The following is a 24,483-nucleotide window of genomic DNA, read 5'->3' as shown; positions in this document are numbered from 1 at the left end:
TGTCTTTTGAAAACTGAACTGATAACTCCTACTGTACCTCTGCTTTTTGTGATGCCAGTCTGAAGATGACAGTTCTCCAAAGTCTCTCCACTGCATAAAGTTTCTGTCATATAAAAAGACCAAAACATGTTCCCACATTGCTCTGAAAAACATCAAGCTCACTGCAGCCCTGAAAGCCCTCAGACTGATCCCCCAAAGCCTTTAAAAAATATCACACAGAGCAGGACGCAGAAGAGAGGACACAGTGACCCATGCTTACTTTTGTTCATGCCTGAACTAAGATACTACTGCTGAGCAAATCTGAGGTCAACTGTACAAGTTAACTGCAGGAAATACCGGGAAAAAGCAAAATTAAGTCATCAAGTTTAATCCTTAACAGAAGTTCACAGACACAGAATGATTTATAACTACATAGAAGTGAAGATTATCACAGAAGATGCACAAAACCTAATGACTACAGGTAGCCAAACTGAAGTACATCCTTTCATATGCAGCTTTCAAGGTTCCATTTTCCAGCTGTAATGAGGTTTGCAGGACAAAAGTTGGATATTCACACCCAGGGAAAAATGCGTTTCTAAAGAGTTCCAGGGAGTATTTGAAAGTGCTTAAACTGATGGCTCTACCTCTCTGCGGCTCTGAGCACCACCTCAAGTCTGAGGAGGCCTCCACCCATGCCTGTACTCCCAGGCGTTTCCCAGGGGCATTAGGAGAACCTCTGTTGCATCCTGCCTGCCTGGCCCCTTTTGTATGTTGCCATGCATCAGCTTTGTTCTGCAATGGAACAGAACTGGGGGGAGACAGAAGGACTCTCACCCAAAACATTTCTCACTAGAATATGCTGTATTAGGTGTGCTGTAAGCCACATGACATTTCAAAACAGCCCCAAGAACACAGAAACATTAAATGGAATTATTTGTTTTCTCTCTCTAAGCATGTCCATGCCAGAAGAAAACTACTAGCTTTTAGTGTATCCAGGAAGCTGGACTGAGTATCTTAAGGGAGGAAGCATTAGACTCCTTTAAAAAGTCTGTAGGCACCCAAAGACAAAGACATCTGCCTTGCCGGATTTCTGAGAGTATGGTAGTGAGCTAAGCACCAGCTTCTTGTTGATTTCAAACAAGACGCACTTAGGCTTTAAGAAAGCAACAGCTACAAAGCAAAAACACCAGAACAGAAAATGGACTGAAATATACATTGAAAATACAAAGACAGTATTTTTGTGGGTGTTCAGATTACATGCAAACAAGAAGCCTCTGCCAATTTTTCTTAAAATACGCAAGGAAATAAAACCAATTTTCAATCCAGTAATGGAAATCATAAACCTGTATTGCAACTTTAAGCTACACAAATCCAGTTTATGAAAACTCTAATAATTTTATGCCTGTGCATAATAAAGCTTATGTTCTCAACATTAGTGGCGAAGTCACAAGTTGTTTTACACCCAATATTCTATTCAGTGTACAGGAAAACAATATGCACATGAAAAAAACGGTTGGTAATCTAACCACATACTTTATGTTCTGTATAAATATTCCATTTACCTTAAAGAAACTTCCTCTTTTATCCAGACAACGAGCTTTCATTGTCAAAGACGACATTTTCCCTGGGAACACTCCACTGTATGCCTTGAACTCCTAAAAGTAGAGACATTTTTTAAATGGTTAGTCCAGTCTGTAGGAAATTCCTTTCTAAGCCACAGAAACAGTCACAACAAGCCTTCTGCCAAAACCCTTTCCGTCAACAACATGGTGCCATTTATTTCCTACCAGAGTTCTTACATATCCCTTTAGCCTATTATTTTTTCCATACATTTGTTCAAAAAGACAGTGCTACTTGGAGTTCCATGTTTTGCTCTTCTCTTCACAGCTGGACCTGTAGCTATGAGTAGATTTTAATGTGCTCATTAAAAAAAATGCTAAAACATAATGATTGCTGTGTTTGTTTGCTTGACCTCAGCCTAAAGTACAAATAGAATGTTAGATGTCACTACAATCTGCTCTCAAATATTACAGTATTAATGAGACTGACAAGGAGGGGAAACCCCCATCCCCAACTTTAAAATCACCCATAAGGGAGAAAACACATTACCATGAGTGTAAAAAAACCCCACCCCCACCAAACAAATCAACCAACCCCAGACACCCCCAGAAAAATCCAGCATGAAGTTCCTAAAATGCAATTAAGTCTTCTGAGAGTCATGTCCAAGTGAGAAACTGAAGATGCAGTTAGGAAGAAGCTGCATTTTCTACTATCAGGTAAACTGAACGAACAGTCTAACACCCAGCAGAATATAACAATACATAACTAGAAATATCAGAGGGGTGATCTCCAGCTGATTAATAGAGTTCCTCCAAAGTCACAACCAATTCACACCAGTGATTTCTGAACAAGCTTCTGATCAAGAGTCAAATTCCATGGCTAAAAAGTCCTTCTAGGATTTTTTAACAGTGAGCTTGTAATTGCATTTAAACAGCCTAAACTTTTCTCCTCGCTATGTGGTCAGTAAATGTGTGAGCAAGTAGCTGTGCTGAAATTTTCAGTTACCTAAATGGCAAATATTGCAGGTACAAATTATAGACTAAGATATAGGCACAGCTTTTGATTTGATACAAGCAGAAATTAAAATATAAATGGCAGAGAACAGCAGTGAAAAACAAGTTTAGTGGCAAGGCTGCAGATAGAGTTTGAGCAAAACAAAGCAGCTGGGACAGGGATTGCTGACAGATTAAAAAAAAAGTTTGACACATACCCCCATGCCCCACCTAGCACACATACACACATGCTTCTGTTTCCCTCTTCTAATGCCTTACCAGAGGGCATCGACAAGGGTAAATAGGACCAAGGAGGAGGGAGGAGCTTAAAAGAAAAAAAAAAAAAGTTAAATTGAAAAGCCCTGGCAAGCACAAGTACTGGAAAAGGGTGAAAGGTAGAAGCAGGAGAAAAGAAACATTTTTCTCGTGGTTTTAATATGTAAGCAGGAAGCTTTAAATTGTTTACCCTGTTTCCAGAGGTCATACATACCACAAGAGCACTAGAAAAGGTTACATTTTTCCACTTAGATTTTGGTTAAAAAGCAGTCATGCAGGGAAGCTCAGGAACCAGCCTGTTTTCTAGGCAGTTCGCAGACTTTAAAGGTTGAAAGAAAAAGTCTTAATTCTGCCTTCTTGTGAAAGTCAAACACTAGAGGATGACCAAGACAAAAACAACAGCGCTGGGAAAAAAAAAAACCCAACCAAACTCCATCCCCCCCCCCCCCCCCCCCCCCCAATTTTCTTTGTAAATCAGCCCATTTAAAGGAATACATTCCTGACCAGGCTCTAAAGCATTGTGATCTGTGTTGCTTTACTTAAAAAGTCTGCCTAAATAACTTGATTGCACTAATCCTATAAGAGACTGAAGTTCAGTGAAGTGGGTGGGTTTGCAGGTGCTATGAAATCAGTTGAGCTCTTTCTTAAGGTGGAGGGAGACTCAAGAAAAACAAAAAGGAATTAGAATAAAAATTAAATTTTCCAAGTTAATGCTATCCTCTTAATGGCAACACCAAATTTAATTCCGCAGAAAAAAACTCAAGAGATTTTTAAATGAGTTCTATTAGGGGCTTATGAGCAAGATCATGAAGTTGTAATGTGCAGTCTAGTCTCAGCCATTAATCATTCCATTTGCAAACAATGACCCTTCACAGGAAATCTAATGTTTTTAAGTTTGGTTGGGCTTTTTTTAATTTAACCACAAGGACATCTGCATGCAATCCTATTACCAAAATAAGACCATGCCAAGATTTTTACGTTCATCTTATTTCAAAACAGAAGTTTATAAGCTTCCACACTCATACAGAAGAATGCAAACATACAAAACACAGTTTGCCCTTCAAAGAGCAGTATGACTCAAGTCAGAAGAAAGCCTCAAACAAGACTCACTGCTTATTTTACTTGTAAGAGGTTCTGAAGCTCTGAACTTTTCCATAGCTGTTATTATTGGTACTGTTTACGTAATACTACTACTAACTGAGCCACAACTGAGCTTGTCCTCGCTCTTCTCAGCTCTCTACTACATAGCCATTCATCAATCCACACTACCCTTCATGGGTACAGTGTAATTTCAAAACGATTTAGGGTAACCTAAATACTGTTCCACCTTTGAGTGGCTTTTAGTATTTCTGATGAAAATCAGCACAGTGAGAAACATTGTTGCTAGGGGTTTTTGCCTTTTTTTTTTTTTTTAGGCCACCCAATATGCAAACAGACATTAAGACCCACTGGTAAAATGAATAGCCAGTGGTGGGTGCAATACTCCAAAAACTGAGGGTGGCCCACCACCCTTCTCCCACCTGGGAGTTCAGAGGTGGTACACAGAAACAACTGCAGAAAAACAAACATAGTGTCAGAAAGTCTTATTTCTCTACACAGCTGTCCACAACTGATGCTTATTCAGACCCAAAACAGGCTGAAAAACCACCGCTCTGAAGTTGTCTTTGTTGAGTTCAGATAGTATGAGGCTGTCAAAGGAAAAAATCTCCCTTGCTTAACAGTGAAGTCAGGTGGAGAAAGACGCAAAGCATGTTGCCTTCTGTACATGCTGTAGATGAGCATTTTCTCCTTCCTCTGTGCTTTTAAGGACTGAGTCTAGATAGATTTGCTTAGACATTGTCTGGGTGATTGCTCAGAAGCCCATCTGAAAATGTCATCAAGCTGCAGGAGTCAATTCACTGTACAATTCATGTGACCTTCTGTCTAGCCACCTGGAAGGTAGCCTCTTCTGTGTTCAAGTGGTCAGTACTTTACATACTTAGTCTTCACAGCTCTTCTCTCTCAAAGGGCAGCAGGTGCTAGGCTACTGCCTGCTGCTCTGATGTTTGCGTGGCTCCCCTTCCAGCAGCACCGGTCTCCCCTGTAAGCAGTGTCATCCTCCCGCAGCTCTTCAAATCCAGGAAAAAGCTCATGCGTGTGTCAAGGACAAGACAGGGTAGGGAAGAGGAATGAATGTCTCCTTGGCAAATTCCTCCGAAATGCAATGCTACTCCATGGATGCTGACACCCATGCAAATTTTATGCTTCAAAAAAACTGGTGCTTTTCATCTTTTTCCTTCCATTGCCATCTCCTGGTTTTCATTCACACACAAATGCCAGAGTACGATTCAGGTGCCTGGATGTAACTGAGACTTCTGACCTCGTGTCAAAACAGCTCCTACTTTCCTTCCTCCCTGGACTTCTCAGGACCCTTCCCTTTAATCCTCTCATTCCAATCTTGCTTTCACAAGACAAAACATCCCATTTTCTTTAGCTAGAAGTCCTAGCAAAGAGGAAAGCTTCTGTATTCCTCTCCTCAGCTGGAAAGCAAAGGCCACAGTGATCTGGAGAACCGAAAGAATCCCTGCATACAATCTTTACACCACCTCCACTTAGTTTCCTAAGGAACTGAGGCTATACAACTGCACCAGCTTTCTGTTCCTTAGTTCCAAACCATGATTTTTGATCTCTTGGCCAACCTAACAAGATCTGACTAAGGAAAAGAGTATCTGCTTACAAATACTGACAAGGATAGAGGGAAGAGACTCCATTAATGCCACCATTGAAGGAAGAGATCTGCAGCCTTACTTTTGTTGGCCAATCAACAGAATGAGCAGAACTCACTCTTTTGTATTTTAAGTGTAAGTTATCCCACTGAAGGAAGCGGCTGTCCTCTTTCATTCTCAATCTGTAAAGGCCATGCAACCACTGAGCACAGACACAGAAACTACTTTAGGCAAACAAAAAAGGCATTTTACTATTCTGCAGCCAAGGAAGGAGGGGAGAAAATATCAGTCTAGACCTGAAGTATAAACTGGCAAAAGTCAGCTAATGTTAGAAGACTAATGCTGATTGACACCTGTCAATGCAGTCCTTATGCCATCCACTTTGCCAGTAGTGGGGTACAGTAGAAGAGCTGAAATACAATCCCTAGTGTACCATAACAGAAATGCATGTAAGCTAGGTAGAGTCTACCACATATGTACTCAAAAACCTATGGTGAATTAGCATCATATTACAATCAAATTATAATAGCAATTTATAAATAATAGTATTAAAACAAAAATTACAATTAATTCAGTAAAACCTTTTTCGGGTGGGTTAAACTGGAAACCAGAAACAGGAAGAATAGCCACTTTTTTTAAAAAAAAGGTGAAAAAAATACTTACAAAATGCAATCCTACACTTTAGAATATGCTAAGAGATATACACAGAACTTCAGATTTTCAGAAAATTTAAGCATCCTTATGCATTTCATATTCCTTTTCTCCTAGCACATTTGCACTGTCCCATGGAGAGGGTTGTGTTCATCTCTAACCTACAAAGCTCTGGTTTGTCTAATTACTCTGACCTTATCCAATTCTTGGCAAAATTAATCTTTTCCTTTTGAAAGTATTTCCTCTGAGAAGTTAACTGAAAGCCTACTTCCAGGGACACAGATACAACTGAGCACAGTATCACTTTGAAAATCTATCAAATAAGAGCCTCAGTCTGAAAACTATCATTGGTGCCAGGATTTTGCAGACCTCTCAACTCAAATGTTGTATTGTGTTAGCACAGCTGTATCCACAAGCAAAAAGCGAGGGGATTATGCAAAAAGAATTCTAACTTCCATCATTCTTCTGGCTGCAGAAAGGGTTTACAGTATTTTTTTTTCCCTTCAAATAATGCAAGGGCACATTACTTGTAGAAAACAAATAATGCATGCACCAAAAATGACGAGTCACTCTTTACACAGTGGCATATTTCTGTATTTTGTGATTTTAATTAAAGCATTTGAAAAAGTGTGGAAATAATAAACCTTCCCTGATCAACCTCCTTTTTCTTCAAGCACTACTTTTACTTTTGTCTCTGGTACCTGAACATAAAGAGTTTTTGTGAGCTACTCCCCTGAAGAAAGCCTGGTTGCCACCAGTACTATGTCACTGAGCAACAATATTTCTGCCCAATAATGAGCTAAAAAAAAAATCTTACAAAGATAGACACTATACATGTAGGCAAAAGGGCCATGACTGACTGTTTGCAAACCTTTTCAGGAAACAATACTCTTTCAAAAAAATAAAAGAGAAGCAGAAATATGCAATACTCATTAACTTTTCAAAACCAATGAAATCACAGGTGAACTATGCCTACTACTCCCCCAATGTGCCTCAATGCATTTTGCAAAATCTGAAATGCAACGACACTAATTTGCTGCCAGCTACCCACCTCTCACTAATTCCTCCAAGGTAATTATTACTCTTTTCATAAAGCAGAAAAGAAGATATAAGGTAGTTAAAGGCAACCAGCAGAATAAAATGACGTGCAAATACTCTGATCAGTGAAACAAGGTCCAGTTATGTCCCAACTGCTGACATACCATCTTATGCTTCTAAGTTTTTTCAGTTGCTACATTTGTCACATCAGGCACTGTCACTGTTAAGCCTTGTTTCTTAGCATGAGTAGAACAAGGTACTGTGTATCTGGTGTTCCTCTCGGACCATTACAGCAGGGAGCAGTCTCATCAGGATATGAACCTCCTTCTGTAGGACTGCCTTGTCACTTACTCTGTTTTGTTCAAACTCTGTACCAGGACAATCACTTAGCCCGAGTACTAAACAGGGAGTTTGAGAAAAGCAGCCAGGTCACTGGCTACAGTGGCATTTTGCAGACAAATCCTTGTCTCTCATTTCACTCACAATGCTAATCTAAGACCTGAATTACCATGGGCTGGGAGAGGACAGGACTAGTACAATCACTGAGTATCACTACAATGACATCTGACATCATCTGTGCAGAAACCCACTGGAGGGTGACAGAGTAGGTACCCATGCAGGGTCACTGCCCCATGGCTTGCAATAGGGTCAAGAGGCAAGTGCCATGCAGGCCTGCTCTGCACTGCGAAGGTACTGCCTGGAGGAAGCCCCAGCCTGTGGCTCCAGCAGCCCCCTGGAAGGCAGAGAGTATGGCAAAATGGTTGATGTGAGAGAAGAATGGCTGAGTCTTGAGACCTGGCCAATGGATCCAGATACTTTGCAAATCAGAGGTTTCCCCCAAGCTAAGACACAAAGTCAGTGCCCTTCACCCCTTTCCTACTGATGTCTTTTCAAGGCAGGCAGGAAATCCAGCCCCCAGAGCATAGCCTGCACAAGAGTGTCCCTGTCCCTGGGACCTACCTTGCATGCCTGCAGTGGAGGCAGCTTGGGAAGGCCACTGAGCACTTGCCCACTCTTGGGCTGGTAGCCCCAGCCCAGTGGGCCTTCCTGAACTTCTTGGAGGCCCACATAGAAGAGGCCAGAGTCCAGCCAGCAGTGCAACCCTGAAGACTGCAGTAGTCTGTTCTCCTCAAGCAGATGAGCTTTTGGGGCTCCTAGCACTGGTCCTTGGGGAGAGTCAGAACTCAGCCAGGGCTCAACAAAGCCTTGGCTCATGTGAGTGTGAGGGGAAGGTGTGGTGCAGCTGTGAATCTGGAGGCAGAAGTGATGCCTTAAGAGTGGGAAAATAAGTTTGAGGAGTAAGGTGTAGCATCTGGAGGTGCGGTGAAGAGTCTGCAGGGTCATAACCTCATATCCTCTAAATAACCAGGAGGATAATGGTCTAGATGGACGCTTACTTGGTATGGCTGCTCTCTTCCTAGTAGTCCTCCTTCCTACAACAAATGGCTGGCAAACTGCCCCTCCTCTCTCCCTGTTCATAGCTTTGACTTACCGAGAGTGATGTTATAGAGAAGGCTCTGAGGAGACCTTATAACAGTCTTCCAGTACTTAAAGGGGGCTACAGGGAAGATGGGGAGGGACTCTTTATCTGGGATTGTAGGGATAGGATGAGGGGTAATGGCTTTAAACTAAAAGAGGGTAGATTTAGGTTAGATATGAGGAAGAAATTCTTTCCTGTGAGGTGGTGAGACACTGGCACAGGTTTCCCAGAGAAGCTGTGACTGCCCCCTCCCTGGCAGTGTTCAAGGCCAGGCTGGACGGGGCTTTGAGCAACCTGGTCTATGGAAGGTGTCCCTGCCCATGGCAGGGGGTTTTGGACTAGATAATCTTTAAAGTTCAACCCAAACCATTCTATGATTCTATGTTCTCCTAGATAACACTGTATCATGTAAAAGTTACTCTTCAGCTCCCAACCTTGTCAACTTGCTTATTTATTACAGGCCACAGCTGTTTTCAGTTTCCTTGGCTGATCATTTCTAACACCTGTATTGGCATCCTGAAGTATCAATGCTCCTCATCCTGGTTAACATTAACAATGCTGTTAAAATCATAGCCATCTTTCCAAGGACTTCTTCACCTCACTATGTGTTAAGCCATAAAATACCAGCAACTGCTTAAGGAATTACTACTGGACAGACTTGGATCTTCAGGGGCTGTGGACCAGTCCATGCATCAGGCTGACTTAATCTAAAGCGGGAACATCACTGCCAAACTTTGACCTGATCTTTTTACATCTGGTTTCAGCTAGTTGTTACTCCTGCCTCAACCAACCTTTTGACTGCAGGCTTATTTTTACCCCTTGATTCCAGATCCTACTCACTTGCAACCTTTTAAGAGAATAAAGGATAAGCAGGAATTACTTTGAACATGTTTCAGCATGACACTCTCAGGAGAGGTTTTCAGTCCCATTAGATTTTGGATAGATCTGCTGTCTCACAGCTGTCTACCCACTTATTTTATCTATGCTGAAGTAATAAATGCAGAAATGAAAGCATCTGAAAACCCCATCTGAAAGGTGCACAAGAATTGGCATGACTCTGCTTCCACTGACATGAACAGACATTCTATCACTCTTTGCTACAAGAGCATACAGTTAGGCAAACACTGAATGCCTCAGAAAATCCAGTCCTTAAGCTTTGCTGAACATGGCACACCACCAAGATGATTATGTTTGCTGTTAGTGCTGTCTCTCTGCACCCCTTCCAAACACTTTCTTCTTCCTCTCTTCCACTAAACCACTTCTTCCTGCTTGCTCCTGTGGCATACTTTCCACATTACTGAAAAGGAATAAAAACCCAAGTCATTTCCTTTGGCATAGCATTTGATCATGAAAGATACTACCACATCTCTTATAAGAGAATGATTGTGTGTCGATACATTCATGTCTTGTTTTGCCTCTAGACATGTCAGAGAAATACATTTACAAGACTGCCTTTCATTTGGATAACCTTTCAGAAGGTTCATATTCTTCCCAAATTCCCTGTTGTGGATATCTCACAAAACTAGATTTTCTTGCTGTATGTCAGTAGTTTCCATCTGTTATTCCTGCCAAAACCAGTGAACAATAAAGGTGAAAACATGCAGAAATATGTTTTCAAACCTCTTAAAAAAATGCTTAACTGCAATTCCTGGAGGAAGCAAGAAAAGGTAATTGCTTGAATTACAATATAGCTTTAAGGTCTGGAGAAGCTTCAGAATTCATAATGAAGCATGAAGTCAAATGGAGAAGAAAATGGGTTACAGCACCTGCATCTAGATGGAGATGCACAAGATAACCACCCGCTGGGCTTCAGTGGGTTATTTTAGGCATCTGGGAAAAGTCTCACTCAATCCCAGAGAAGGATGAGGGTTTCAGCATTCATGCCATAACTCCTGCCATCTTGTCTGACAGAGGCACCAAGCAAAGCTCTGACCATTCCACTGCCAGAGATAACATTCCTCCATACAGCAAGTGCAAAGCAGAGACCTGGACCTATTGTCGGTTCAGTGAGCTTAAACACTTCTATCTTCTCAAATACTTCCATGATCGAGGGTTAAGTGATGAGGTATGCTTATTCTGATATTAGATAGCGGCACCTAGTATACCATCTTTTTCTACAATTTACTATTTTTCACCTAACATTTACTGATACACACTATAATTTCTATTCCATCAAGTCTGACTCTACTGAAAGCCAGGTAAGGACACTGCAGCATGCTTTTAAAAATCAGCACCCAAAGCATATGTCATTGTTTTTTAACAGGACAGACAGTATATGTAGATATGCAAAACTTCAGAAGACAGAGGAGAAAGCATAAATAAGATTCTCCTGCTAAAATAAACTACTTGATGGAAGGAAAGGGATCCCTTCACCTACATTTTTAAGGACTTGCCAAAATGTACACCAACGTTCTTAAAATTGCAATGTGCTGATTGTCTGTTCTCCAGATCTGTAAATTTTAAGGACTATTTCACGTTCAATATTCTCCATTATCACCATTCTGTGCATCTGTAATATACAGGAAAAGAAATCCTGCAACACTGTAAAATAGCAGATCAGACTTGAACTTACATTCATACTATGGCAAGAGGGTTCTTGCATACAAGGTATCTTTATCTAATGGTTGAGGTATACATGTTTGAAGCAATGATAAATTCAGTACTAGACATTAAAGATGCCTTGTAGTTTACCATTTATTTGCTAAAGTATGTGGGCCTTTCCTCTGACGGATTAATCCCCATACACACTCTACTTTTCCTTGTTTGCAGAGTTTTATATTGCACCAGTAGACAACAACAAGGACTACCTTTATTTCACAGAGGGCCAATCTCTCTTGAGTATCCCTCAGTCAGTGGAGAACGGGTAACTCTGGAGAGGAGGACACAGAACAGACACTTAACAGAGGTCCTCTAAATCTGCCTCTAACCCTTCCTTGATATAGGGAGAGCCTAAGGACAGAAGCTGCCCTAGCGGAAATTAACCTTTGCTAGTTCTTCCGTTAAAGCACAAAGATGCTCTTTAGAGATTAGCAGGCACATATCAAACCTCAAATTCAACAGAATAAGCCAAGCCAGCCACACATAAAAGTCAGGATGATATGGCTGATGCTCCATGCTTATGATAACTGTTTTTAAACCAAAATGGACTTCTGGTACCTTGAATTCACTGGGCAACCTGAAACTTCGCAAAACATCTGAAACATCCTAGTGTTCACCTGCCTCAAGAAAAAAAAAACCCCTCAACACACTCCTCTAACATTGGACATCAAAAATTCACTCACAAAATGTCCTTTTGTTTAGATAATTTCAATCTTAAACTCCCCACATGCTACTGAAGTACCCCAGAGACTTATGAACAACAGACAGGAATTAATTTTATCTATTTTCTTACTCTGATAACAGAAGCACAACTTCTCTGCACAGACAAGCACACTACCTTAGAGCATTCTCCACTTGCACATCCTCCTCTCAGGTCCACCAAGGGCTAAGACATACTGACAGTGTATGGAACCAGATGCAGTGAAACAGGCACCACAGACTATGTGTACTGTCCTATAACATTACTCAGGTTAGCATAAGCAGTAAAGATTGCTTCTCTGCAGTCATCACTAGGTCCAAACTGTTTTATAAACATCAGATAGCTATACTTCTTCAGTGCTCCAAAATGCATGACTTCCATTTTAAAACATTTCTCCAGTGTGGCAGAGTATTATGTACCTCAAAACTCTCACTCTTTTTCAGTGTTTTCAGAAATGTTAAGCAGTAAGTTTCAGCTGATTTACAGTAAAAGCAATTCCTTTTTCAGAGACAGGGCAAAACAAATTGCTTTTGAAATATTCTCCTTCCTATAATCCATTGAAAAAGATTCCATTTGTTTACCCAAAGCAGCACACAGAAGGGGTGTGAGTGTACAAAAGGTAAAGGTAGAGAGAACTAAAAGTTGTTTGAACTTAACGTAAGTTAGCAACAAACTGCAAGATAGAAAAATGACCTTAAGAGAACTGCAAAATCTGCATATTTTTTTTCAATTAAAAAATATCTTTAGGATCTTCATTATTAAAAAAATAATAAAATCAAATGGTACACTACTAAACAATGACAAAACATAGCTTCTTCTAATTACACCACAATAGCACTTTATAGTTGTCTTTGTTGCATCACTGATCTGCTTAATAGATATCTCCCTGTAAGAAAATAACTATTTTACAGTTGCAAGCAACTGTTTCATTATTCCCCAATAAATGTTTTGCAAAGATTATTCTTTATTCAACTCCGTAGTTAAAAGAAGTAAATTATTGCTTGGGACGTAGCCAATGCCTCAGAAACTACACCCTACGTTTCATAAAACCAATAGAAGAATTTCCATCAATGCCCGCAAATATCAGAATGAGGTTCAGTATAGAGCAACTAAACGGTATGCAAGAAGAGACTATAAGAAATCCGTGTCACTGAGCGCATCCATTATTCCAAGCTTTACTTAAAAGCTTGTACTGCTCAACCCTAGAGTGGTGAGCATTTGCTGTGTACCTCAACTTCCGCACAGCATGAGATGCCAAGGTAATGATTAACAAGGGAACAAACAGCATTTCCCTTATTCTGGTGCTGACCTTAGGCTCATCTTGCATATGACACATTCAAAAGAAGATATGTGAATTGCAGCACTGGATCCCCACTGATCTAACATTTTACCCATTAGCTATGAAATCAGATCATCAGAAATGTACTGATACTTGACATCTTGTTTTTCAGATAGCTCCCAATGACAGGAGCTGCTACTCTTCAGTACATAGGTTGCTCTTCCTCCAAGTGTAACAAGTTAAGACAGTTAAAGATACCGTAGCTTTATTTCAGCTGAGTGCATGCTAAGGACTAGTATTTTAATTTCTTGATAAAAATTGTTAAGACGTGTAACTACCTGGGCCACTTCTCAATTTAGCCCTCAGTATCAGGAACAATTTAATCCTTTTTTCTTTATTCAAGCTGTTAGCATATTATATGAAATAGCAATTTCATATAAACTCAGGCTGTATACCAAAAACTACATTCACAGTATTAAGGAGCTGCACAGTATCACATTCCAAGACACTCAACCCACAGGACACTATAGCTGTGTGATTATATATTAGCCAGCAGGTTAATTTACCTTAACAATACAAAAAGGAGCATCAGTGCAGAAGTGACAGCCTTCACTGCTTGCAGCAGTGGAAAAAGGTGTCATCACATTCTGTAGCACTGGCTAGCACTGACACTCACACTGCTGCACCCCAGGTTGTCTTGCTTTGCAAATCCTGCTGATACCTCACCATTCAGCCACTTTTAAAAGAATTAGTCCAACAGCAAGGGGAGCATTACATGTGTATCTAAAATGAGAAAAATTAAACAGTGTAGCACCATCTTAAAAAAAAAAAAAAAAAAAGATGTTTTTGTGGTTTCAGGAAGCACGTGCCCTCTCTGAGCCCATGCATAATTCCATTAAGACAGAAAGTCCCACTTGCACTCTCAAGATTTGAGAAATCAGACTCAGATTCAGCAAGAACTTTGATACATAACCAGTCTTCATTCCCCATGAAAACTGGGAACAGAACTGCCCTACCTCACAGGGTTTTTTCCATTGAGTAAACCACTTAGCACTGACAAAGTTTCAGATACTGTAATGGTGGGGGTTGTACAATAACCCCTTACTGTCATCAGTGCATATATAGAAGAAAGCAAGCTATGACCAGAGGAGCAGAACATACCACGAAGAAATGGGAAGAGACCACATAAAAGAAGAATAAGTATCAAAATTGCATGTGTAGGAAACTCAATTCCACTGACAGACACACACACATTATCTCCAAACTACAAAGAAGTGCTACACCTATTCGGCTCATTTCAATGAAATTTTCTTTGTTCTGTAATACTCTTCTAGAAGAGAGATTAATGCCATCTGCAACTCCCTAGTGGGAGGCCATAGAGAAGAGTGCCAAACTCTTCTCAAAAGCACACTACTGGAAGGACAAGAGACAAAGTGCAAAGTGGAACACAAAAGCTTTCAACTCAACATAAGAAAAAAAATTTTCACCACAAGGGCATTCAAACACTGGAACAGGGACCCAGAGAGGCTGATGTGTCTCCACCTTTGGAGATACTGAAAACTGAGCGGGCCAAGGTCCTGAACACCCTGATCTGACTGGAAGGAGAGCTGGAGTAGCTGACCTCTGGAAGCCCCTTCCAACCTTCTGTTTTTGCCAAGGCTTCACAAAGGTGTGTGTGTTCCCATTCACCACTGGAGTACTTTCTTGAGTTTCTATTTAATACACAGCAAATAACAAAATTAAGTACAAGTCCTCATGTTCCAGATTGCCTTTTTTTTTTCCCCTATTTTGTTTGCTTTCTTTGAAAGAACAAATTATCAGAAGAAAAGCATTGTTTTTTCCTTTCTCAGTTTCTCACAGGGGTAGGAGCCCCCACCCCTCCAAACCCCATTTTTACTTTTCATCACACAGGAATTACTACATTTGCATACCCCAATAGAAAGCACAAAATCAAAAAGCATCATATCAGCTTAAATAATAAATAAAACTTTCATCTTTATCTTTATTAATAAATGGTACACACCCAAGTATATAAAGATACAGACCGGGTGAGAAAACATCTCAAAGTGCAGAAAGCTCTGAACTCTGAACCAACAATTTAATGTACTATTGGAGCTATGTATTAGCAAGAGCAAGAAAAGTTTGAATGTCCATTTCCTACAGGAACAACTTGACTAAACAAACTACAACTATTATTTATCTAGCCCTGGAAAACGCATACAAAAAACGAGCAGCTGAGCTAGTGAGTGATATGTGAACATTCATCTAATTTTAAGTAAATGGAAAAAAATTAGAGTGACTGAGCTTCATTTTTCCCTCCTAAAATACATACACTAAATGTTCTGGGTCAGCTAGTGTAAATCTGCTGAAATTCTTGGATCTTGAAAGGATCAGTTTTCAATGTTGAAAAATGCAAAGCTTCCTACATACTGAATTACATCAGGTCAGCACCAAGTGACTAACTGGAGTAGACTCAAGCTATGCAGTTGTGGATTTGCTTTTTGTTCAAAAACAGTTGTATATGCATGTCATTAGCTATCTTTCCTCTACTGCTTTCTGATCAAGAGGCTACAAACAGCCTATATGAGAAAAGTTGCATGCAAATTTTTGTGGTTGCACTGTTCATTTTAAATAGTTGCATATCATAGACATTACAGTTTGCTGCTTTATTCACTCAGCACTCACTAGTTATTTTTGCAGAACACTATCAACTGCTTTAAGCACCACTTTGTGCCACACTTCCAAATCTTGTAGAATCAGTGCACACACAGCAAACCATGAAGCTGAGTACCAAGTAAAAGATTTATTTCCCAGTGAAGAAAATATTTTTACTAGAAAAGCTTTAAAAGTGCTTATGCCTTGATCTATTTATTTTGTTTTGTGCACAAAAAAGACTGCAAAAAATATTTCACTTCATTAAACCAAATTCATTGTTCTCTGTATGAAGACCCCCCCATGTAAATATACTACATAGCAAAACACTTATGCCCACTCCAAAGAGTTTTCACTGATCTAACCTAGTTTGGATCCACTAGCAATGAACAGATAAGCTACTCAATGTAGAAAGCTTGTATCATTGCTTGTCTTGACTTTAGAGACAGACTGGTGAATTGGGTTAGCCCCACTAGAGACTTCACACCTTCTGCACTACTACAACACAGTGCTGCTAACCTGTATTATGTAGAGGGAAAGCTATCATCAAGCTCAGAATGTGTAATTTGTTCCTGAACCACACTTTGACTATACAGAGTGGAAAAAACAAACTGAGCCATGTCTGAGTCAGTTCACTGTTGTACAAGCATGCCAACACAGCAAGCAGGATAAACCCCAAAGCACAGCATTCTCATTGTCCTTTCAGCTATGCCATATACACGTCATAGGAGATGAAGTGCTTACACTTACTTCATAATGTTACTAGGAGTTAAAAACCCAAAACAAAACCAGAGAAGATCACAGGGAATTTGAACAGTCCTTATTTCTTGCCTTTTTGACAATTTGGTTGGGGGCAGGGGAGAGGCATAGATAGGGCACTCTAACAGTTCTTCAAAGTCTGCAGATAGCTTAATACAAGGTATTGCCCCTACCTGACCTATTTGGAAAAAATAGGAAGTTAGTTTAAATCCTCAGAATCATTTAAGGCACCTGAACATTTCCCATAAGGATCAAGACTACAAGACTGATTATAAAGAGTGGTTGTTTTATGAGAAAAATTCACCCACAATTTTGACCAACTATGCTCAAAAATATTATTTTAATTACGTTGTTTTCCTATAGCGGAACTACTGCTTATTTGTGGGGCTGCAGGTATTCACTTGGGAGATGTTTTCTTTTTGAGGGACAAGGGAGTTTCAGATACTGAAATATTTAGAATCTACAATTTAGTTTCTAAATATACTTTCACCAAATGAGAGAAGATAAACTATTCTGATAAACACTGTTTATAGTTTCTTTTTCCATCCTATTTATTTATGGTAAAAAATATTAAATAGTGAAAATAAAAAGGTTATGACATACACCAATGGAACCTAGGAAATTCAAAGCTGAAGGCTGTTGAAATATCTGTCCCAAGTTAATTCCACTCCTCTTCCTGTTTTATATATAGACACCACGGGACTGACAGCATTAGCCTCAACCAAGTTTCCTGGCTTGGGTCTCAATCTGAGTAACTCTGAAGTCACGTAAACACAGGTCATCCTTCCTGTCCTCATGGTGCTCTTCTTGATCCTCCTTCAGAGGACAATTGTTCCCTCTGACTTCTCCCTATAACTTTTCCCTGCTGATAAGCATCTTGGGTACCTCCATCATGTGCTGTCACTGCTGACTTGCAGTTCATCAACAATGCAAAGGTTACTGCTGCTTTCCGGCCCTCTTCCCTTTTTCCATCAGGTTGTCCCTCACTAGCTCTCTCCTCTCACCCTGTTTATCCTGACCCACCCCAGTCTCTCCTACTCCAACCCCTACACCCAACTTTCCCTCACTCATGCAGCTGAACCCCTAGGGATGAAACCCCATATCTTTGCCACCTTTCTTCCCTGTACCTATAAGTTTTCCATCCACCAACTTGATTCTCTACACATTTTGCAGTTTTCACTATTTTCTACTTCCTAGTAAAGCTCTTCTTTTCTGCCCCCTTCTCCCTAGCCATTTGCATAAGGATCCTAAAAAGACAGATGTATTTCATATTATTTGCCAGGATCTCGCATTTCACACAGGTTTGAGTGGCCTTCTTATCCCTCCCCCTCTTCCAACATCACATTTATATTTGAGAAGGTGGTCCAACACCATCACCCCAAAACTCACCTATCTGCTTCTTTCCCCAAGTCCCTCAAAAGACCAGGACACAGACTCCCACATATAAAGAGGGAGGTATTGATGCTACAGCCACCAAGAGGCTCTTACAGTAAAGAAAAAGGCTTAAAGCCTCTCCCAGACTGCCTTCATCCAGATACAGAAGAAAGAAGGTCCTCCCCCTTCTTTTCCCCTTCATCCACCTTTGGGATGAGCAGTCTTCCCTTCTCTGTTCAACCTATTTTTGACCCCCCCCATGGTATAGGGAATACCATCATTGCCAAACTTTGTTTCCTCAGCAGCATCAGCAGTCACATCAAGACCTATTTGATTACTACTAAGTTTCTCTTTCCTTGCTGGATTTATGAGTTCATAGAAACTACTACCAGGGGAACTCCTGAAAGAAGTAGTGTGGGTGTTTAATTCTTCACTATTAGTTTGCTTGTGTAAACAATTTGTTTTCTCTCTTCTCTCTTGGGACAAAGTGTTTCAAAACAATGTTTTAGATGAAAATAAACCTCGTTTGTTGAAATGGTGAAACTGGGTCAAAGAACTGACAACAGCAAACCATTCTGAAGTAAAACACACTGGTGACCCCAGATATTTACTGTATCAGGGGGTTACATTATGTACATACGTCAGGTAAAGAGTTTGTTAGTGTCACTTTTTTCTCTCTGATCTGACTCAAATGTGATCAAACCCTGAAAATGAGGCACCAGTCAGATGACAAGATATTTCCTAGGTTTAATTCTTGGTGACACACTGGTGCCAGAAGATGCCCATGACTGCTAGCAACAAACATTGGCAATCATTGTGTACGGGGAGCTGGGACTAAACGTATTGGGATACAGGTTTACTTGGTCCTTTTACAAATGAAAAAGTAAATTGTTTCACAGGTAACAAATCCCATCATTATCTTTCTGCAGATAATGAAGAGAAAGTTGCCAATGGGTGAAAATAGTTCCTGTGATTACAGACCACACTTTTAACACAGCGTTGTTTTATTGCTTCTACATCTGCCGACAGTTATTTTTATACAGCTTCTCTGTATAAATTCAACAACGTAAAAAAACCCCCTTGAAAGTCTATCAGCCATTCTTAAAATAAACACCAACAAGTTCATTTCTCTCTATTCTTCTGTACCTCAGCTACAGTGTATCCCCCTGCACAAACACACACAAACCCGTGTCTGGGGAGTCACAAATCTCAAGTAACTTGACCTGCTGTGACAGAGCTAGGGGAACTCAATCCACCCCTAAAACTCATTATTCTTTCCCATTCTGCTGTCCTTCCAAAACCACAGCACAAAAAGGCACATCAAGGAGAAAATAAACGTCCTTCTTTCAAGTTCGTGGACCATGACGTCACATGGGCAGAATCACTGTCTCCTGTGTCTCCTCCTACTTGCAAAGTCCTACCCCAACTCCTCCTTACTGGAGAGGGAGAACAATGCCAGCAAGGACCTGGTATCAGCTTCCTCCTAAAGACAGAAATGAAGCATACTCCATTATTTCTCCCAAGGCCTCACATAGGACAACAGAAAGACCCTACTGAGGCCAACACCCCCACCCACCATGCAATTAGCTGGCATTTGATGCTGAGTACCCATTGATAGCCAGGAAAGCATAAGCCTAGAGAGACTGCTGGTCCCCCACTTCCCATCCCCTCCTTCACCAGCCCAGAGGGGCCTGTTAAAAAATCAGCTGGGCTTCCTAATGCCACTACAGGGTTCAAGCAGGAGCCTGCCTTTACAGCCCAAAGTGTAACAGAAGCAGCTGCTCTCAGCTGCCAGTCTGACTGCATTCAGCTCATGTTTCCCACATTTTTTCTTAGTTTGAAGGGCTAGAACCAAGTTTTTTCCCCCGTCTCCCCTTCAGATAAAAGCTCTGTTCTCAGAATATAAATGCAATGGTCCCTCTCTTGTTCAGGGAATCTATTGTTCAGCAATGCATAGCGGAAGATGACCCAGACTGGAATCCAGCTTTAAAAACATCTAAATTGCTTTTCACTCTGCAGCTCCGTTTCTCCTTCCACACTTCGCCCATCCTGCCAGTGATGTTAATTGAAGCTTTCTACCATTGCTTCTTTGTACAGCATCAAACACTGACCACCCCATGCTTTCAGAACTGCAGAATTCAGCAGCAATAGCTACTTGTTTGAAGTCTGCACGTTCAATGAACTTTTGACAACTTTTGCTCGTTAATCTCTTGATCAGAAATGCATTCCAAGCCCATGAGCACCTTCAAACAGCTACCATGCTAGCTGCTTGCCACAAAAAAGCACCTCTCTCCTATCTCCTCAAATGCATAAATTCACACTGAAACATACATATCCTTGCACTCACGCATTTCACACCTACATAAACATTACAACTGACACCACTGTATCATATTCAGGCCTGAAACAGTAAGAGTTTGATTTGTCATTTCATGACCACAAAGACTGGAATTTAAGAGACTGCCCCTGGAAATGATGGCTTAGCCCCTTTACAACAACCCAAGACATTTATGCATAGCCTTGGGAGGTCTGGCATCTAAATGATGATCATCTTATGTGCAATTTAGAATTAGAATACACATTCACAACATCGATCCAGAGACTCAACACGCTCATGTGGCACTGACTCCAGTGCAGGTACTTTCCTGAACCGGATCTGAAAGAGGAAGGTCTAAGGCCTTGCTGGGATTAATGACTGTTTGAAAGATGCTAGCCTAGAAATGGGTTCAAGTAGCCAAGGAAATAACCATACCGCCTTCAATTAAAAGCCAGCAAGCTTGAGACAAAAAGCTTTCAACTGACAACCAGCTTTCCATGCTAGCCACCAGACAATGGATGAATAAAAGCAAGGGATTCCATAAAATGCTGAAAGAGTTGCCCTATAGGCATCATACATAACAAAACTTTGCCAAAACTTTACACAACCCATCTTTCTCTGGAGATTTTACAGACTAAATAGGGCTTGACAGATGTCAGGGACAGTGTATACAACCTGTAAGTTGCTAGGCTTGGTGTTTTAATTTTGTCAGGACCTTTACCATAGTTTCAAGATTTAAATGCAGTCTGTTGGCCTACACTTCATTAGCACCCATTTAACAAAGTGTGTCAATTAGGAAAAGCACAAACAGGAAAAACTGATGGACCATTCATAGCTAAAAGTATACATACATAAGCACCTTGCTGAATGGAAAGCTTACTGAGCATGAGCTGAACCTATGATCTATCTTTCTTAAATCTGTTGTCCTTTTAATACCCAGATTCCAGTAAAATATTCCTAATGAAGATCTCAGCTAGCAAAATAAAGGCTATCTTCGCCTTCTATTGGGCCCAAAGGGCACGCTCTGCCTTGACACAGAGGAAGCACTTGTAATCAGTGTTACAAGCCTGTCCCTGCCTGGAAAAGAAACATCCTCACCGACACAACCATGCAGGGTACACGACATCCACCCATGCATAGGGACTGGAAAGCCCAATAAAGTAAAAACCCAAGAAGTTTTCCCATCACAACTGATGCATTGCCTCCTGGCAGGAGTTTTAACTTCGGTAATAACCATGTGCCATTGTGAAAGAAAAGGTGTTATGAAACAATGTGTTGATATGAATACTACTTTGTTCAAGTCACTGCTTCCAAGTTAGTATCTTGTCCAGCAATCCTCAGTTAAACATGCTACCCAGCTTATCCCAAGGCTCAAGAATTTTCCTTAGTTTTACATTCCATACTTCAGTGATGTAACCGAAAGCCTGCCAGGAACATTACTATTAGATGGTCAACATCAGAACTGATAATGTTCTAGCCATTATTAGAAGATAGTTTAAGTAACTACTGAAAGACATCAACTACTGTTTTTAAAACTCATAATCCACCTTTAAATGCTGACACAATACTATGTATTCCTTGGCCTAAAATAAACTTTAAAGAAAAGGTTGAATTTAGACATAGCTCTCAGGTTGTGATACTAAGAAAAACAAAAAATGCTTCCAGCTCACTGTGGAGTAGTAAATGCAATGGTTCTCAAGCCTAGACTATGGCATAGCAAATAAAAGACTACCAGCAGGATGCCCAGTATGTCTGCCAAAAGGGTGTGCACATGGTGGTATACTATCTTTAGCAGTGAACAAAACATGCAAGACAGCTAAAACACTTCTCTGGCTTCCAGAGCTGTTGTTAACCATACGGGAAATACACTGTAAGTGATAGCTAACATATGTCCACTTATTCCCAAAATAACAAGGGATGAACTAACGTTTTTCATATAGACATCAAAAAAAAAAAAAAAAAAGAATCTGCACTATAACAAACCAAATATTTATCTTGGCGAATCATACTTTCTAGAAAAAAAATTTGCAATAAAGTTGAATATTTTAAGGGACATACTGCAAAACAACTGCTGAGAATATCTTTGTAGGGAATTCCTGCCAAAATGGATGAGCAGTGCAACCAACATGAATTAAGAATTTTTACAGAACCACTAAACAGAAAATTTTAATTAACGAAAGAAAAGTTAGCTGCTCTCTTGATGGTGAACCTTCATTTTTCTCTTATGGAATAAGCTACAAATTCCAAGCAATGCAGTTTGCAAAGAATAAAATGAACACTACATAAAATGAAGACCACTGATACAAGTTAGAACTAAGGCTTTCTGCATAACTCCTCAAGACAAGATGGTAAGACTCAATCATTGCTGCTGTGCAATAACTTTTGTTCATAGCTTTTATTGTATTGAAAGTTCCTGTATGCTATCCCACCTTAAAGTAGAACCACAGCCTATTTCTCACATGGCAGGGATGGCACCTTTCTGGGACATGGGAGAGAGTCTAGTAGACTTGACACACATTCATAACTGACTTAAACAGTTTTACAAGCCCAACATATTTAACCAGTGGAAGTTTATGCATGGCTTAAAGATAATGTTCTAAAATTTCAGTTGTTTAAAATGAAGTTTATGAAGACTTCAGCAGCACCTCCCAGGTTTAACACACATTCAGAGAAACACTTCAGGATGAGTTTTACTGCAGCTACTATTTAAGTCAATCAAGTTCAAACTACTAGCAGTAAAAGTCACAGGACTGAAATTTCACATTTTTTCCTGGCACCTGCCAAAACTGAACTCCTGTCAACTTCCAAAACAACTATGATTTTAAACTGCTGTCTCTAGACAGATGCTAGTAAAGCCTATGTACAAAGCTGGGGTTATACTGTGGCACACCGGCAGACACAATTTATCTAGGGCACCCTGATGATTTTGCATCTTGCATTAACTACTGTGAACATTGTGAAGATTTTTTTTTTAAATCCCCAGCTGTAGCTAAAATAGCTTATTATGATAATTTACCAAGTGTTGCCATCATCTAACTGTTTTCCTAAGAAACTGTGGTCTCAGCAAGTTATGCATCATAAACCATGCCAAGGCCCCAGCTGGCAAAAGGATGCATGTTTATTTTTGTGAAGGTTATGGTTTTGTTTTGTGGTTGTATTTAAAAAAAAAAAAGATAAATTCAGTTAAAAAACCCCTTAACTTCTTTGCAAAAAGTGGTGAGCAGTTTCCCACACAAGCAGATCCAAAACCAGCAACAGGCATACCCAGACCTCTGTCTGGGCCTTACTTAATTCCTAAGTTAAAGTTAGCACAAGGCTCACTTACAGAATTAAAATGAAGCTTGAGTAAAAGGTAGCATCTTGCCACAGTGGCCCAGGTGGAGCTGAAAAACAGCTGGCAACTGCTGTGCATTGCTCCATACAGGAGAAACCACCCTGTGCCAGAACTTTTGGCTTTTGCCTTAAGCACCTAACCAGGCATCTGCAGGGCAGGAAGATGAGAGAGTACTCTTCTACAGTGCATAACATTTCTCCATGCACTGACTCAATGTGCTGCTCTGATCACTCATTCAGACCTGCCTTCTGCCATCCTCACATGCTCCACAGCTTTGAGTTTTCATCTGAATCAGTAAGCTCAGTGAGGAACACAGGTGGGTCAGTCAAGCAAATATTTCCATCGCTTTCCACACATTAATTCTCAAAAGTATTTAAAACCATGTTTTGGCATATGCTCAGAAAGCATCATCCATTAAGATAAACTATTAAGCAAAGGATTAAGAGGAAGACAAGGCTATGTACCTGCAGACAAGTTAAGAAAGGGAATGTCAGCATATGAATACACATCAGGCATGAAAGGAAAACCAGTAAGACTTCAGGTTATTTTCATGTTGGAAGTATGTTTCAACAAAGTCAGGGTCAAAGAACCCTGGAGTTAATTACTGGAAAGCATGGATTTGTATTCAGCAAATACAAAGAAGAAGCCAAAGACATCATTTCGGATGCATAAAAAGTAAGAGAACTATTTAGAAGTCCAAAAACTTTTTGTTTTTAACTTTCCAAGCCATTTGTGAGACCATGTTTAGAGCACTGTGTTTAGTCCTGGGCATTTGGCCAGATGGCATTC

The 24,483-nt window shown here is 40.3% G+C and overlaps 1 protein-coding gene across 7 annotated transcripts in view; it reads right to left on the bottom strand.

Moving 5' to 3' along the window:
- Positions 1 to 24,483, bottom strand: part of LOC141956371 (sodium/potassium/calcium exchanger 3-like) — a 285,876-nt gene that overhangs the window by 55,831 nt on the left and 205,562 nt on the right. For all 7 annotated transcript variants that reach the window (XM_074896962.1, XM_074897054.1, XM_074897140.1 and 4 more), the window contains one exon: positions 1,542 to 1,634. In XM_074896962.1, coding sequence (XP_074753063.1) covers positions 1,542 to 1,634 — 93 coding nt within the window. The remainder of the gene's footprint in view (positions 1 to 1,541; positions 1,635 to 24,483) is intronic.

Source organism: Athene noctua, chromosome 1, assembly GCF_965140245.1.
Source record: "Athene noctua chromosome 1, bAthNoc1.hap1.1, whole genome shotgun sequence".
Lineage (NCBI taxonomy): Eukaryota > Metazoa > Chordata > Aves > Strigiformes > Strigidae > Athene > Athene noctua.
The sequence above is the reverse complement of the archived record's forward strand: the minus strand, read 5'-3'. Positions and strand labels throughout refer to the sequence as shown.